We start from the raw sequence: 14,310 nt of genomic DNA, 5'->3' as shown, positions 1-14,310 counted from the left end.
TACATCAGATTTCTTTTGATTGATATGTGCATGATATACTGTTTTTTTCCATTCTTTTACTGTCAATCTCTCTGTATTCTTATACCATTTTAGATCCATCTCTTGTGACCAAGATATAGAGTATTTCTTCATTTCTAGGAAGTTATCAGTTTTTTGAAAAACTATTCTTATATGCAACAGAGAAAGATAAAATGCTTTCAATTAATCTGTAATGCAATGCTTTTTGACCTTATAAATTATCCTATTAATAAAAGCCTATGTGGTCGTGACACCCTCACACCGTGACGCCCTCATGCTGTAAGGAGCGATCACCAGGAGGCTGCATGCGCAGCGGGCATGCATGGGTGGGCAGGGCTGGGTGCACACACGAGTGGGCAGGGGCTTGACACTGCGTGGTACCGCGGCTCTGTGCGGCAAGGCCAGGGGTCCCATGGCTCCGGCCTACATCTTTGGGGCAATCCATTGAGAAGCCCCAGATGGTTGGGTGAGGCCTACCTCTTTGGGGCCATCAATCACGGGGCTCCCACACTGTGAGAGGGCAGAGGCCAGGCTGGGGAATCCCCATCCCAGTGCACAAATTTTGTGCACCGGGCCTCTAGTTACTTTATTAATGTCAACACAGCTCTTTTAGGATTTAGATATAGATTTTTATCATAGATTATACCTTTTTCCTATCTTTTTGTGCCATACAAAACAACTTTTGGTTTCAATGCTGCATCATAATATAATTTATTTTTTTATTAAATATGTCTTTATTGACTTCAGGAAGGAAGGAAGTGGGAGAGAGAGATAGAAACATCAGTGATGAGAGAGAATCACCAATTGGCTACCTTCTACATGCCCCACACTGGGGATCAAGCCCACAATCCAGGCATGTGCCCTGACTGGGAATCGAATGGTGACCTCCTGGTTCATAGGTCAATGCTCAATCACTGAGCCATGCCAGCCAGGCTGTAGTATAATTTCTTTAAGTCACTTTATATTATATAGCAATTAAATTTAATATGGATATAACCAACAATGCATATAACTCAAATGAAGTCACAACAATATGAATGGTTATGACCAAGTTCTTGCAAGGCAGGCAATAGTAACTACATCTGACTACTGTCTGAGTGGCAGCAATTGTACAATGTCATGGATTCTATTTCAGAAATGTTAAAAAGTAGGAAACCGTATATTTTAGAGTCAGTGAAATGGAAGGGATTTCTTTCTTACACAACATGGCAACCTTTGTCATTTAACTGGAACATTCAGTTGATTTCTATTTAAAGTAATTAGTGATGTATTTAGATTGAAATATCTTTGTATTTTTTGCACCTGCTTAAGTCCTTTCTAAATGTTTATTTTGCCTTCTTCTGGTTTGACAAAGCATTTATTTACTATTCATATTCCCCTTCTATACATTGGCAGCCATTCAGGATACTTACAACTATTCTCTCACTTCCTTTTGGTAACATGATAGGGTGGCATTACCTGTCCACTTGAAGTTAGTTATGTTCATGTGACTTACGGGATTACTTTGATGTCTTCCTTGCCGTGCAGGATGTAATCAATGACCTTGTAAAAGTTGATTTCCTAAGCAAAAGACATAGAGAAATATATACCTTCACAGTCTGAGACAGAACTTCAGGAGGGGTTTGTCCATGACACAGGGCGTGTTTTTCACTCTGTGTTCTGTGATTTTCCAGAAGCACCAGCCTGACTCTCCAAGGGTGTATCCCAGCTGCCTCTGCAACTCACTGTCCTCAGCTGACTCTCAGGATTTACTGTGCTTCTCCTTAGACACAGCTCACAGTGGCCAAGCAGGGGCTGGGATCTGGGGCTGGTAAGAGGGATGGGAAGTGTTCTAAGGATATCTGGAAGTTGAGCCCAAGAAGAAAGAGGGAGAGAGAGGCTGCTGCTGGAGTCTAGGAAGAAGGGAAGTTGAAAGGAGGCTTCTGTCCCATTTAGAAGCATTGTCAACCCAGCCAGCCTCTATACAGGGCTCAGCTCTATGGTCATGGCCCCCTTTCTCATTCATTCCTATTATCCAACTGCTCTCTTTGCTATGTCAGCTCTTTCAGACCTGTCTGCCCAATCACGCCTCATGCCTCCAATTCACTTTCCACCTCTTTCATCCTTCCCACCTCCTTGCACCATTAGATCTGCTCGATTACATGACTTCCTAACATGCATTTGGATACTGACACGGCTCCTTTCCCTTAGCTCTCCAGGGCAAGTTCCAATACCTAATCAGATCCTTTCAACTCCCAGGTGTGACAGGCAAGTCAGTAAGCATTCAACAATAGGAAGAATGAGAACAAAGAGAGGAAAGGACTCATTTCTAGTGAGCCAGGACCAAAACCTTGACTTTTATGCTCAGTGCTCATTCTGCTATATCACTTATGGTTACCAGCTTAAAACAGTGTTGTATTCTGCATCACGCTCACCTAGAACAGAGCCATTCAAAGTGGGGTCCCTGGACTGATACCTGTCTGCAAACTATTTGTTGCTATTCCATTATTATATGAAAACAGAAATTAAGAGTTGGCATTTAGAAACTTTTATAGCAATTTGACTGAGTTAAGTTAGGTCTCTTGAAACTAAAAAAAAAAAAAAAAAAGACTTACATTTTGCATGTTTGTTTAAATTATCATTGTTTCTAGTTATATATTTTAACACATTTTGAAAGTATCAGTCCAAAATGGATTAGAAATTTGCAAAGAAAACATTTCCTTCACTCCAGATACTTTGAGAAGTACTGCTCTAAATATTGACATGTAGGAACCTGGGCCCCACCCAAACCTCCTGACTCAGAACCTCCACAAAGAAAACTTCCCGATCCAGTCAAGGGTGTCTTGAAGGTCCACTTGATTGGCAGGCCATCATGAGCTTCTTCATGTGGGAGAGGCTCTGCTCTTCAATGACCAGCACTGACAGCAGCTACAGTGACTAAGTCCTTCCAGGAGGCACACTCTGGCAAATCAGGAGGCAGAAGCCTGAGCTCTTCCAAGGATGACAGCTGCCACAGGGTAGACAGGAGCCCTCTCGAGTAGGAAGCATCTAAGGGGAGACTAGATGAACCCCACAGCTTGATGAAATGCTCTAGAGCAGCAGTCGCCAACTGGTGGTCCCTGAGGTCTGAGAGGTTGGCGACCGCTGCTCTAGAGTGAAGGCTCATGCTCTACTCTTGGTTTGACTCGGTGTACTCTCTGAGCCTCAGTTTCCCCAGCTGTAGTGCATGTGTGCTGTTGTTGTTAGGTACCAGAACTCTTTTCCCAAACAAAGCATGGGACCTAGTCATAAAAGGCAGTACCCTGTAGGCAGTTCTAGAAAGCAAAGGTGGCTGCATTAGCTGCTGGGACTTTGGTCAAAAGCTAAGTTACCACTTGGGAGAAGGAGGAGGCTGACTTCCATGACCTTCTTGACCTTCTGCAGGTCTTTGCTGGAAGGCTATCTGTCCTTGGGCCTGGGCTGCTCACTGCACTCCTAGGCAAGGTGCCAGCTCCTGGGCACTACAGCCTGTCCTATCGACGAGACTCCTTTAGGAAGGTTAGAAATGGACGAGGGTTTTTTGAAACCTACAGGAAAATTAATTTGCTTTCACAGAATGCAACAAAAAGATCAGTGTGCCCTAGGTAAATAGGGCTTTTTCCAAATACTGTAGCTCAGCCAAGTTGCCTTCAAGGCCATGTTCATGTAAGAATTCTCAGCCTTTGGAAAGTCAAAACTGAGCCATCAATGAGAACCTTTGTTACCTTCCACCTGAGCAGCTAAGGCTACAACACAGGGGTCTTTGAAAGAGCCACAAATATAGCCATAGCCAAATCATCATGTGTGGCAATGTACTAGTTTTAAAACAAGTGCTATTTTTTGTTTTGTTTCCTCCCCTCCCCCAGAAAGCCTAATCAGCCTCTATAATTTCTTAATAATCAACACACACACACACACACACACACACAATATTTATTTTTAAAAGGAGATAAAGTGAGGGGTAACTGCCATTGAGGAGCTTTAGACCCAAGATTTGGGGAGGTTAATTAGACAAAATCCAGACAAAATCTCTATTTTTAATGTGAATGTGGCAGATAAAGTGAGGGAGTGATGTTAGCAGACAAAAGGGAATGTTAAAAAGCATGATGTGATGTCAGTTACCAGAAAGAAAAGCATCTGGGTTTGAATATGTGCAAATTATTTGACTACTTCCTCAACTGCCAAATGGGGCAAGTGAGGAGACCTCCTCCATAAACTCATTGAAAAGAATAAATGACATAATTCACGTTAAGTGCCTGGCAGATAGTGAGAGCCAACCCAAGTAGCCATGATGACTAGTGTGCCTACTGTGTGTCAGTGTATGATTCGCTTTAGTTACCAGGGCCCTCCTGGGTCAGCTTGATTACCAGGCAGTACAGATGAGGAAGGTGAGGCTTACAGAGGTTCCCCCAGGCCACAGAACTAGCTGGTGAGCAGGGATCTGAACTCGGGCTTTTCTCCTCCAAGCCTATGCTCTTTTCAGAAGATTCACTCTTGGCCAATCTCATCATGCTGTGTCTGGGCTCTAGCTCAGGCCTTTGTGTGCTGTCCTCACTAGCTATCCAAGACCTGGAACTGACTTTGGAGATGAGTTCAGTGGCAGCTCCCCCTAGATGGGAAAAGGAAAGGTCCAAGGAACTATTTGGCCAAGCTCACCTTACAAGTTAGCAACCAACCAATTCCAACGTCCTTTGCCTTCTGGCCTTTTTCCATCTCAATGTAATGACTCATAGTCTTGCAAGGATTGACTGAGCCTGTGCTACCTGAGATGGAGAAGGGTTTGGGGAAGGAAAAGTCTTAGCCATGACTGTGCTAGTTACTTCAGTGAAATCAAAACTTCTTGAATTAAACAAATGATGGGCAGCTCTTCCTGGGCTGGCGCTCAGTGAGAAAATAACCTGTTCAGTTCAATCTTAAAGATCAGGGTACTTGAGGGTGAAGAGCCAGGTAAGGTAGAACACGACATTTCTCTGGCCACAGGAGTTAGACATGACCTCTGATCTCAGGGCTCAGCTCAGAAAGCTGAATATCAAAGTAGCTACAGAAACTGAAGTTAGTTGAAGCTGATGGTGTCTGAAAGCTATGCTGATCTCTATTGTAGTTCCTCCCCTCCTACAGTCCAGCTCATATTTTGGAGCAAAAACTTATAACATGTCAGTTATATTAACATGGAAAGCTGTACTTAAAAAGGAAATGTGTACCCAAATAGTTGTGAGAGTGGTATAGGATGCAATCCTTGAAGACTCTGTCTTTCCTAATGAACTTGTGTGGGTAAAAGAATAATTTGAAACTGGACGACAGTAAGGGATAAAGGTCATTTTGGATAAAGCACAGCAGACCATGTGGATTCCAAAGTTGAAATCTCTTCTGGTGTGTAAATAAAGCTTACAGGCAAGGGTGTTCATATTGAGTTTCCAGAGTTTGAGTCTATCGCGAACACACACACACACCTTTATTTTGAGTAGGGTTAGAGGTTAGGGTTGGCTGGATGGGATCAAGCCTCCCAGCAGAAATTGACATACCATTTCAAACAGGCTAAAAGGGCTTGTAGGAAAGCACTGGTTTAAAACTTACTCCAGGGCATGACTCTGCTGCTTACTTACCTTGTGTGGCCTCAGCTAAGGTCACTCAGTTATTCCACAGGTTCTATAGGCCATTTGAGGGCTCAGTCTATTTACCCTGGACCATTTCCACATTCCCACTCATATCATATCAGTTTCTCTCAAATGTTTGTACCTCATCTTGAAAAAAAAGCAATGGTATGAGACCAGCGGCCACAAACTCGAATGCCTAGAGGCCTGACAGAAACAAAAAATGTGAGCGGCGGGGGGGGGGGGGGGGGGGGGGGGCGCAGGTGTTCACAGGAGAGGACTATAGCAAACTGGAGAGCTCAGACCACATTCTACAGAGATAGCTGCTACCCAGCTCCAATCAAATTTACCCTATGGGATTGTGGGTCCAGTTTTGACTGATCTTCTACCTTTTTAAAAGAAACTGAGACTATAGATATGTGTGGGAAATATCTTGATTTTTTTAAGTGCTAAGCTACCAATTCAATTTTTTTAAAGTAAAAAGATATTTAAATGTATGCAGTCAAACAAGTTTACTTATTCATTGGAATTGACTTCTGGCTACCAATTTATATACTCTCAATTAGATAGTGAGGATATTTCCAGGTCTTATTATCTGAACTCCTGCTGGGTGAATTCTTAGACAAGTTGCTTGACCTTTCTGGGGCTATGTCCTCTTTTGTGAAATGAGAATGTTGATTCCTTCTTGTTCAACCCACTAGGTTACTATGAAATTCCAACAAGATATTAAAGAACCTTGTAAATTACAGGACTTGGCTATAGTGAGAAATTATAACTTTAAGAGAGACATCAGAACCCAGAGAAGAAAAATACCCATGTGATTTTTTTTAAGTCAGCAGTTTTTATAGTGCTTTACATTTGCATTTCATCCAACATTTTATCATATTGAGCAGGCCAGAGAGAGACCTACCCTTCCATCTGGAGTCCTTGGGCCAGTGTATGGTGGAGCTTCACCCATCAGGACTGGCCACACATCAAAAAATTCCTAGGCATGAAGAAAACAATAATTACATGTCTTGAAAATACATGATGGAAGGTTTGGCTAAAACAATGTCCTTTGCAGTATCATTGATAATAGTGAAAACTTAGAAACAACCTAAGTTTGTTGCAGCATATAGTGACAATGATGCTACAGATGTGTATGTATTGATTAAAAAGGTGTCCATGATATACTGACAAGTGAAAAATGTGAGGTGACAAAAGAATATAGATCATGTGACCCAAATGTTTAACTATATATCAAAAATGTTCTCAGCAAAGAATTCACAGCAAAGGAGTAACAACTGGTTTTCCCTGGGTGATTGGAATGAGACTATAATTTATTTAGCAGTTATTTCATAGTAAAACATATTGCTTTTGTAATCAGGAAAAAAATATATATATTTTTCCAAATGAGAAAGAAAAAGCAATGGTGCCAAATATGGATAGATAGACTTGTATCTGAGATTCAACAAGAAAGATGACATCAAAGACATCTGACAAAGAAAGACATGGGCAGAGAGAAGAAGGAGCCAGCAAAGGCACGGCACCATCCCTTGGACTCAGGAGAAGAAACTGACTAGGACACTGCAACAAGCTTCTCCCTGCTGCTCCTTGACTGGCTTCCCACTGTACACAGAGCCGCACAGTCCTCCAGTGCCCTCTCTGCTCATTTGTGAATTTTCAGGGTCAGCGATAGATGAGTGCTGGGTTATGGTGGGTAGGATGCCAAGCCCTCTTGCTCTTGGCTTCTCTCTTATTTGAACAATCTTGTCATGGTGGGTTTGCCTATCCTAATATCATCCAGAGGACAAGTAGAGGGAGTCAGCTTCTTCTTGACTACTGACAACAGGAGGAAATTCAATTCTGGGTGTGAAACATGAACTGGAGCCCTGCCTGAGCCCCACCACATGCTTTCTGCTAGATATACAGAGATGGGTAAGGCACAGTTTGCACTCTGGAGAAACTTGCAGTCTCATGGAAGAAACAATCAAGTACTGGAGGACCAGTCAGGTGGGTGGGCTAAGAACCCAACAGTAATGGAAGGAGAATACAAGTGTTAGAGGAGCCCAGAAGGACAGGTGCTCTGGGCTGACACTACCTGTGTCAAACACTGAGTGGCTCTGAAGAGAAGCAGAAGTTGTCAGCGAGGGGTTGGTGGAAAGTGGGGCATGTTTATGCCTGCCTTCCTCTCTTTCTCTTTCTCTCTTCTATCTTTTAAACAGCTTGGTTTATATAATTCACATACCATACAGTTCTCCCAGTTAAAGCGTAAAATTCAGTGGCTTTATTTACTTCTTTCCTAATGACGATAGCTCAGGTAAGAGCTTAGCTACCTGGGGAATAGGTTCTTAGAGTGATTGAAGGCAGCCCAACTCTAATTGCTAGGGTGTTCCGTGTTTGGGGGATGACTAAATTAGAATATTCCTGCTGAAATGTGACTTCCCCTTTCACAGGGAGTTTAAAAGAAATTGAGGGTGGAATGCTATAGCATAGAGCAGCTTGCACCTGGAGGCAGATCCTTTAAGGTACAAATTGGGCACCTTAAGATGGAGTTTTTCTAAGTCAGCTACTCAGAAATTCTTTGGATTTAAAAAAGAATCATTCATTTGTATGAATCCATTCATATGCTACTTTCTGAATGATTATCAAAGGGTTTATTGCTACACTAGAGCTAAGGTCTTTTCCAACCCCAGATTCTGCGATTCACCTACTCATTCAACCAAATATTGGGAGAATCTCCTTTGCTCTGTGCGCCATGCTCAGCATGACAAGGCATAAAAGTGAAACTGACAGGAATCCCTACCTGCGACCTTTGGGATAGGAAATCATGAATCTAAATAACTCTGGAATGTTATTCGGTTATTTCAAGGCAGAACATGATTAGGCTCAGGAGGCAGAGACAGAGAAAGAGCCAGGTGAGTGTTAGCGTGGGGAAACGCAGCTGAAAAACAATGCCAGGGACCTTCTCCGGCTCTTTCTCCTTGGCCAACGTATCTGGGGCAAACCTGGCCCCTGAGCATTCTGAGGGACCAGACCGAAGCATCTGCCCCCACTTCCACTGCCTGGGTCAGCCCCGGGCTCTCCGAACCATGGGACAGGCCTTTGCCCACCTCGGAATGCGTTTTCTGAGAATTCCTGAAGTTGGCAGCTTCTTTCTGGATTTTCACTCTATATAGAAATCTCTTTATCGCTTACCTACACCTTCTTCTCCCATACACTTTCTTTTCTAGCTGACGAGGGAAGATATGGGTTGTTTTTACTCACCTGTGCCCTAGATTGACTTCCCCCCTTTAAATGTTGGTGCTCCTCTCCTCAGTGTAAAACTGTGACAGACTTTCTACAACTATCCACATCCTCCCATGCAAATGACTGGGTGACACAAGTCTGGCTCCTCTCGGTGTATGTTTAACCTGTTCTTGGAAAGGTTCACCCCTTTCTCACCTTCTGCTTGGTCATGTCTAAGAGCCCCACAGAGTATCTGTCGCAGTTGAGGAAGGCTCGGACCGTGTACAGGGCTTTGTGGAACTGCCTCTCGATGTCCGTAAGCTCTTCAAAGACTTTGCTCCCAGACCACAGCAGTATCTGAAGAAACACCAAAACAGTCAACGTTTTCGAGGTACAAAGCAGCAGCTCACGGAGCTAGAGGAGAATGGCAACTCTGTCAAGTTCTCTAGAGTTTATCTCGTTTCACCCTCACAATAATGCTGAGATAGAGACAAGGTAATCACCCCCACTTTATAGACAGAGAAACTGAGGCCCGGGGATGTGAAATAATTGGCCAGCTTACCACTCTTTCCAATTCTTTGATATCATAGGTTGTTAAAGAGAAGGAGAATAACAAACACTTATTGAGCACAAGTGCTCTCCACACGTTGTCTCTTGTTCTATACAATAATCTTTTGAGGGTAGAACCATAATGATCCCCATTTGACAAATGGGTACACTGAAGCTTGGAGAGAATAAGTGGTTTCCTTGGGTCTTAGAGCTAGTAAGTGGCTTAGCAGGGATTCAGATCCAAGCTATCTGACTTGAAAACTGGTGCATATAATCACTCTGGAATAGAGCTTTATAAACATCTATTACCTCCTAACACCAGGGGTGTTGGGCAGAGACTGTGTGATGGTTCTCAACCATGTTTATTACCACCTGCCTGATCACATCAATGTTCAGTAAAAAAGAAAAACATGTGTCCAGCCCATTCCCTGCACCAAACCCCTTACCTGGCCACGCCGAGTCTCACAGTTGTGCAGGTAACTCAGATGGAACACCTTCATAATTAGATTTGCAAAATTGAGGTACTTGAGCAGAATCTGAAAATCAAAGAGCATGTGGGGAAATAGATGAGAAGAAATCCCTCTTCTGGTCACTTCTACCATCAGCAAACGCCTGAATATTTTAAAAGCTTCATCGGAGGAAATTTGAGCAGATGGACCGTGGAATGCTGACTCACAGCATGTTGCATTATAAGAGTATAAAACTCACAGAATGTAGAATGTCAATGTTGATGGGGGTGCATTAATGAAAAATAGCTACTATTTATTGTGTTTTAATTCCCTGTGCTAGGCCATTTATGTATGTTATCTTATCTGATCATCACAAATACCTCAAGAGATGAAAACTGTAAAGTAATCCCTATTTTAAAACTGTTTATGTTAAAGCCCAGAAATCAGACACCCAACGAGGGAAAGCCCCACGTCATTATTTCTTACAAATGAAAAACACAGTGGTTCAGGCAAATTAAGTAACTTGCCCAAGTCAAACAGCTAGATATTAGCAGAGCCAGCATAATCACCCTTACATTCCTGGATCCAAAGCCCAGGATCCTGCCGTGCCTCCCTCAGAGAGCGTCAGACTAACTGCTTTGTCTTACGGATGGGGAAACCAAGGCCAAGCCAAATAGCAAGGTTCAGAAGCCTTCATGAGCTGGGAGTATGGGCTAGCATGGCCACCCCCACACTTTCCAAAGCATTCTTACCTCTTCATCTCTCTTGGTGAAGTGGGGCCCACCCACTTTATTCACAGCCATGATTATGGCCACCACGTCCTTCCCATTCATTATGGGGGAAGCCAAGATGTTCTTGGTCTGGTACTCCGTGAGGGTGTCCACGAAGTCACAGAAATGTTCATCCTGAAAGGAGGCAGAGAGACAAGCTGGGTGGGCAGATGAAGAGCAAAGACAATAAAATGCCTCAGAGCTCCATGGTAGGGATGGGGTGAGGGGGCTCCCTATTCTCCGTTGACAAGAGAATGAAGACATTTCCATCATCTCCCCTTCAGCAGGGCAGGGCAATCAGAGGGAATGTCTGCCCTGAAAACCTCTAGAGTCCAGTAGGAGAAGAAAGCCCGAGATGCACCTATTAAGGGCTGTGGAGGAGATGAGAGCAAAGCATGTGGGAGCCCTGGGATGGGGCCTTGGGGGATTGACTTTGCCTGGGGAGGGAGGTTTAGAGAAGGTTTAGTTAAGCCCAAAACAGAAACTTAATGAGCGGGGCATGCTCAGGTTCATTTCATGAGGTCAGTTCAGTCTTGCAATATTCACTTCACCTCTACCAGGGAAAGCAGTATTTGGGCCTCACCTGCATCTGAGGCTGATGTTACTTAATGAGAAAAAGACCTTCGTGAGTATAATAAGCACAATTGCTAGTAGGCATCGTGCCTGACACTTCAACTGCGCCATCTCAATTTAATTCTCCCAATAACTTATGAGATGGGGACCATTAGTGCCCCATCTTATAGAAGGGGAAACTGAAACTCGAGAAGGTTAACTGTACTTGTTCCTTGGGTGTGTGTGACTCAAAAACCTGCCCTCAGCTCCACTGCCTTTTGGGGGAGCCTGGATAAGGTTAGACCTCGGTCCAGGTCATTGAACAAAAGAATGTGTTACTTTCAGCTTTTCTGATAGTCCAGTTCTAGCACCACACAGCCAGTCCAATGGATATCCCCCTCCTACAAAACTGAATGGGAGGCCCACTAGGCATCAGGCCTTAGGCTGAACACTGGCGATACAGGGGAGACTAAATTTCAGGCCAGTTCATTGATAGATCAATAATAGTGATAGGACATAGTGGTTGGCTCAAAGCTGTGAGAGTACAGAGGAGCACTCCCCCGTCCTCCCCACCACCGCAATCCACCCCTAAAGCAGCCTGGGAGACCAGTACAGGGCGGCGCAGCCTGTGTGGTCAGAAAGAGGAGACAGATCCTAAATTGTTGTCTAATTCCAAAAGAACCACCTTCCTGTTTCCTGGTAACACTGCAAGGTTTACCAACAGTCAGCATTGCTTGGGACACATGCCAACACAGACATGCACAGTTCATGCTATTCTGAGGATGGAGGTGTACTTCACAGAGCCAACTGAGAGAGCTCTGCAAGAAGTAAGTGTGCAGAATCTCTTCTCGATTCAGAAGTTCAGAGTGAGAAGCTCTGCATCTTTGGCTTTCTTCCATATGAAGTGGAATTGAATAAATTGGCAACAGCATTGTTGTCAACGAAGCTGTCTCAAACCAGGCGAAGGGTAAAGGGATTAAGAGAAGTCTGTCATGCTGTGCTTGAATCAGCATTGGTGGATTAGACAAAACCTCCAAAGAGGCATTAGCCACAGAGCATTTTCCACGTCCTCCTCTAAGGACACTGACAAATCCCTGAACCCAGGTCTGCGTGGGCATGCTCAGCTTCATTTCATGAGGTCAGTTCAGCCTTGCAATATTCACTTCACCTCTACCAGGGAAAGCAGTATTTGGGCCTCACCTGCATCTGAGGCTGATGTTACTAAGTCTACCAGAACCATGTTTCCCTTGAGTTCTCATCCCTGGAATGGCCTTTACACATAATAAAGCTCCCAGTTGACTGACACTTGCACAATTGTTGTCATCCTTATATTTTCAGCATATAAAGTGTTCTAAACTGTGTCACAGAAACTCAGATTATCAGAGGCAGAAAGGGCCTTAGGAGCCATTTAGCTCAGATTGCTTATTTTTTAAAGTCTAGGAATCAGACACTCGGCTGGGGAAAGCCCCAAGTCATCCATTTGTTCAGTTAACATGAACAGAGCACCTTCTGTAAGTATGTAGGTATTGTTCTAGACCCTGGGGCTACAGCAGTGAACAAGATGGGTAAACTTCTTCCCTGGTGAAATGGGGTAGGCAGACAAAAAGTGGGTAAACAACCAAGCATTCTCCCTCCAGGTTGTGTAATTGCTTTGAAGGAGAAAAAGGGGGTGATGCTATAGTCAGGGGTGGCAGGCTGAAGCTACTTTCATTAGTAAAGATGGTCAGGGAGGCTTCTCTGAAGAGGTAATCCTGAGAGCTGAGGAATCACAGGAGCCAGGCAAGTGAAGCACATTCAAGCAGGAAACACAGAGAAGGCAAAGGCCAAAGGCGGGGGTGCAGGGGTGGACGGGGACAATGATCTGAGAAACAGAAAGAAGACCAGTGTGGCTGAAGCACAGGGTGGCGAAGGGAAGTGGAGGGCAAGGCAGTGAGAGACATGGGCAGGGCCTACCTGGCAGGGCCTTGGAGGCCACTGTACAGGGTTTAGATTTTATTCCAATGCAATGCAACACTGCCTCTCATTCCCAGATTCCTCAGTTCCTGTTTTCAAACGTTCACAGTGCCAAGTTCCATTGTGTCTCATGATGAGATCTACTATTTATTGAATAACGATGATGTACTAGCCCCAGAGCCACACAATTTATATATATCGTCTCATTACCCCTCATATCAACCTGCCACCTAGAACTGTCACTTTTCCTACTCTACAGACAATTCCCTTGCTGGCAAGTGGTATAGTGACTTCATTCACTCATTAATACACTGATTGATTGATTGATTGATTGATTGATTGATTGATTCGTTCATTCATTTATATTTACCAAGCACTGACTTTGCCAGAGGCATTGGATATGCCAAGACTAGTAAGAAAGCTGAGGTTGTCCTTACTGGGTTCTCACAGTATAGTGGTGACATCATGTAAAACATGAACCCACAATTCCAACCATAATGTAGGATGCCCCCATGGGATGAGTGGTACCCTGGAGCCCCAAGAAGGGAGAGACTTGTTCTCTGAGTGGCTGTAGGGGCCCACCAGTACGCTGTCAGTAATTGAAACCTCTCCAGGCATCAGCTTCCTCTTTGGTAAAAAGCAGAGTATTGGGACAGGTTCTCTTTGCATTTCCTTTCTGATGTGGAGTGCTGGGTTCCCAGTCTCATAGGAAGAGAAGGAGAGCAGGAAAGCTGGATACTAGATATGAGCCCTTGAGAGGACAGTCCTCAGAAATGGGATTTGTCCGTGTCTAGGAAAAACTCACTGTTTTCCTTTACTGTCACATTACCACATTCCTATGCCACTTCTACAACCAGATGTGTGGGTGTTTTCCCACCACCAACTAATTCTCTGGCACCAGCTGAGTGTCCTACAATTCAATTCAGTTCAGACACTATCTACCTGGAGCTATCATCAGATCCCACAAGTTAAGGTTCAGTCCCTTAACACTGACCCCACTTCAATCCCCAGTCACTGTCAGAGCCCCAAATAGAATAAGATTTCTCAAGCAGGAACAACAGGAGAAGCAAACATGCAAATGCCAAGTACACGAGGCTTGCTGGCCTGCACTGACTTCACCGCCAGGCCTGAGGCACCAGCCCAGAGACTGCCCAAGGCTGGAAAACTTCCAGAGAAACACAGGCATGACTTCCAGAGTGAACCTTGAGGTGGAACAGGAAACGG

The 14,310-nt window shown here is 44.2% G+C and overlaps 1 protein-coding gene across 1 annotated transcript in view; it reads right to left on the bottom strand.

Moving 5' to 3' along the window:
• PDE6A (phosphodiesterase 6A) overlaps positions 1 to 10,689 on the bottom strand; it is a 45,713-nt gene extending 35,024 nt beyond the window's left edge. Inside the window, exons 1-5 of the mRNA XM_080672136.1 lie at positions 10,564 to 10,689; positions 9,809 to 9,898; positions 9,030 to 9,170; positions 6,517 to 6,591; positions 1,514 to 1,578 (exon numbers count right to left, since the gene is read on the bottom strand). Coding sequence (XP_080528262.1) covers positions 1,514 to 1,578; positions 6,517 to 6,591; positions 9,030 to 9,170; positions 9,809 to 9,898; positions 10,564 to 10,644 — 452 coding nt within the window. The 5' untranslated portion in view covers positions 10,645 to 10,689. The remainder of the gene's footprint in view (positions 1 to 1,513; positions 1,579 to 6,516; positions 6,592 to 9,029; positions 9,171 to 9,808; positions 9,899 to 10,563) is intronic.
• Positions 10,690 to 14,310: the final 3,621 nt, after the last annotated feature.

This window comes from Plecotus auritus (genome assembly GCF_963455305.1).
Source record: "Plecotus auritus genome assembly, chromosome: 6".
Taxonomy (NCBI): domain Eukaryota; kingdom Metazoa; phylum Chordata; class Mammalia; order Chiroptera; family Vespertilionidae; genus Plecotus; species Plecotus auritus.
This window is presented reverse-complemented; position numbering and strand designations above follow the sequence as displayed.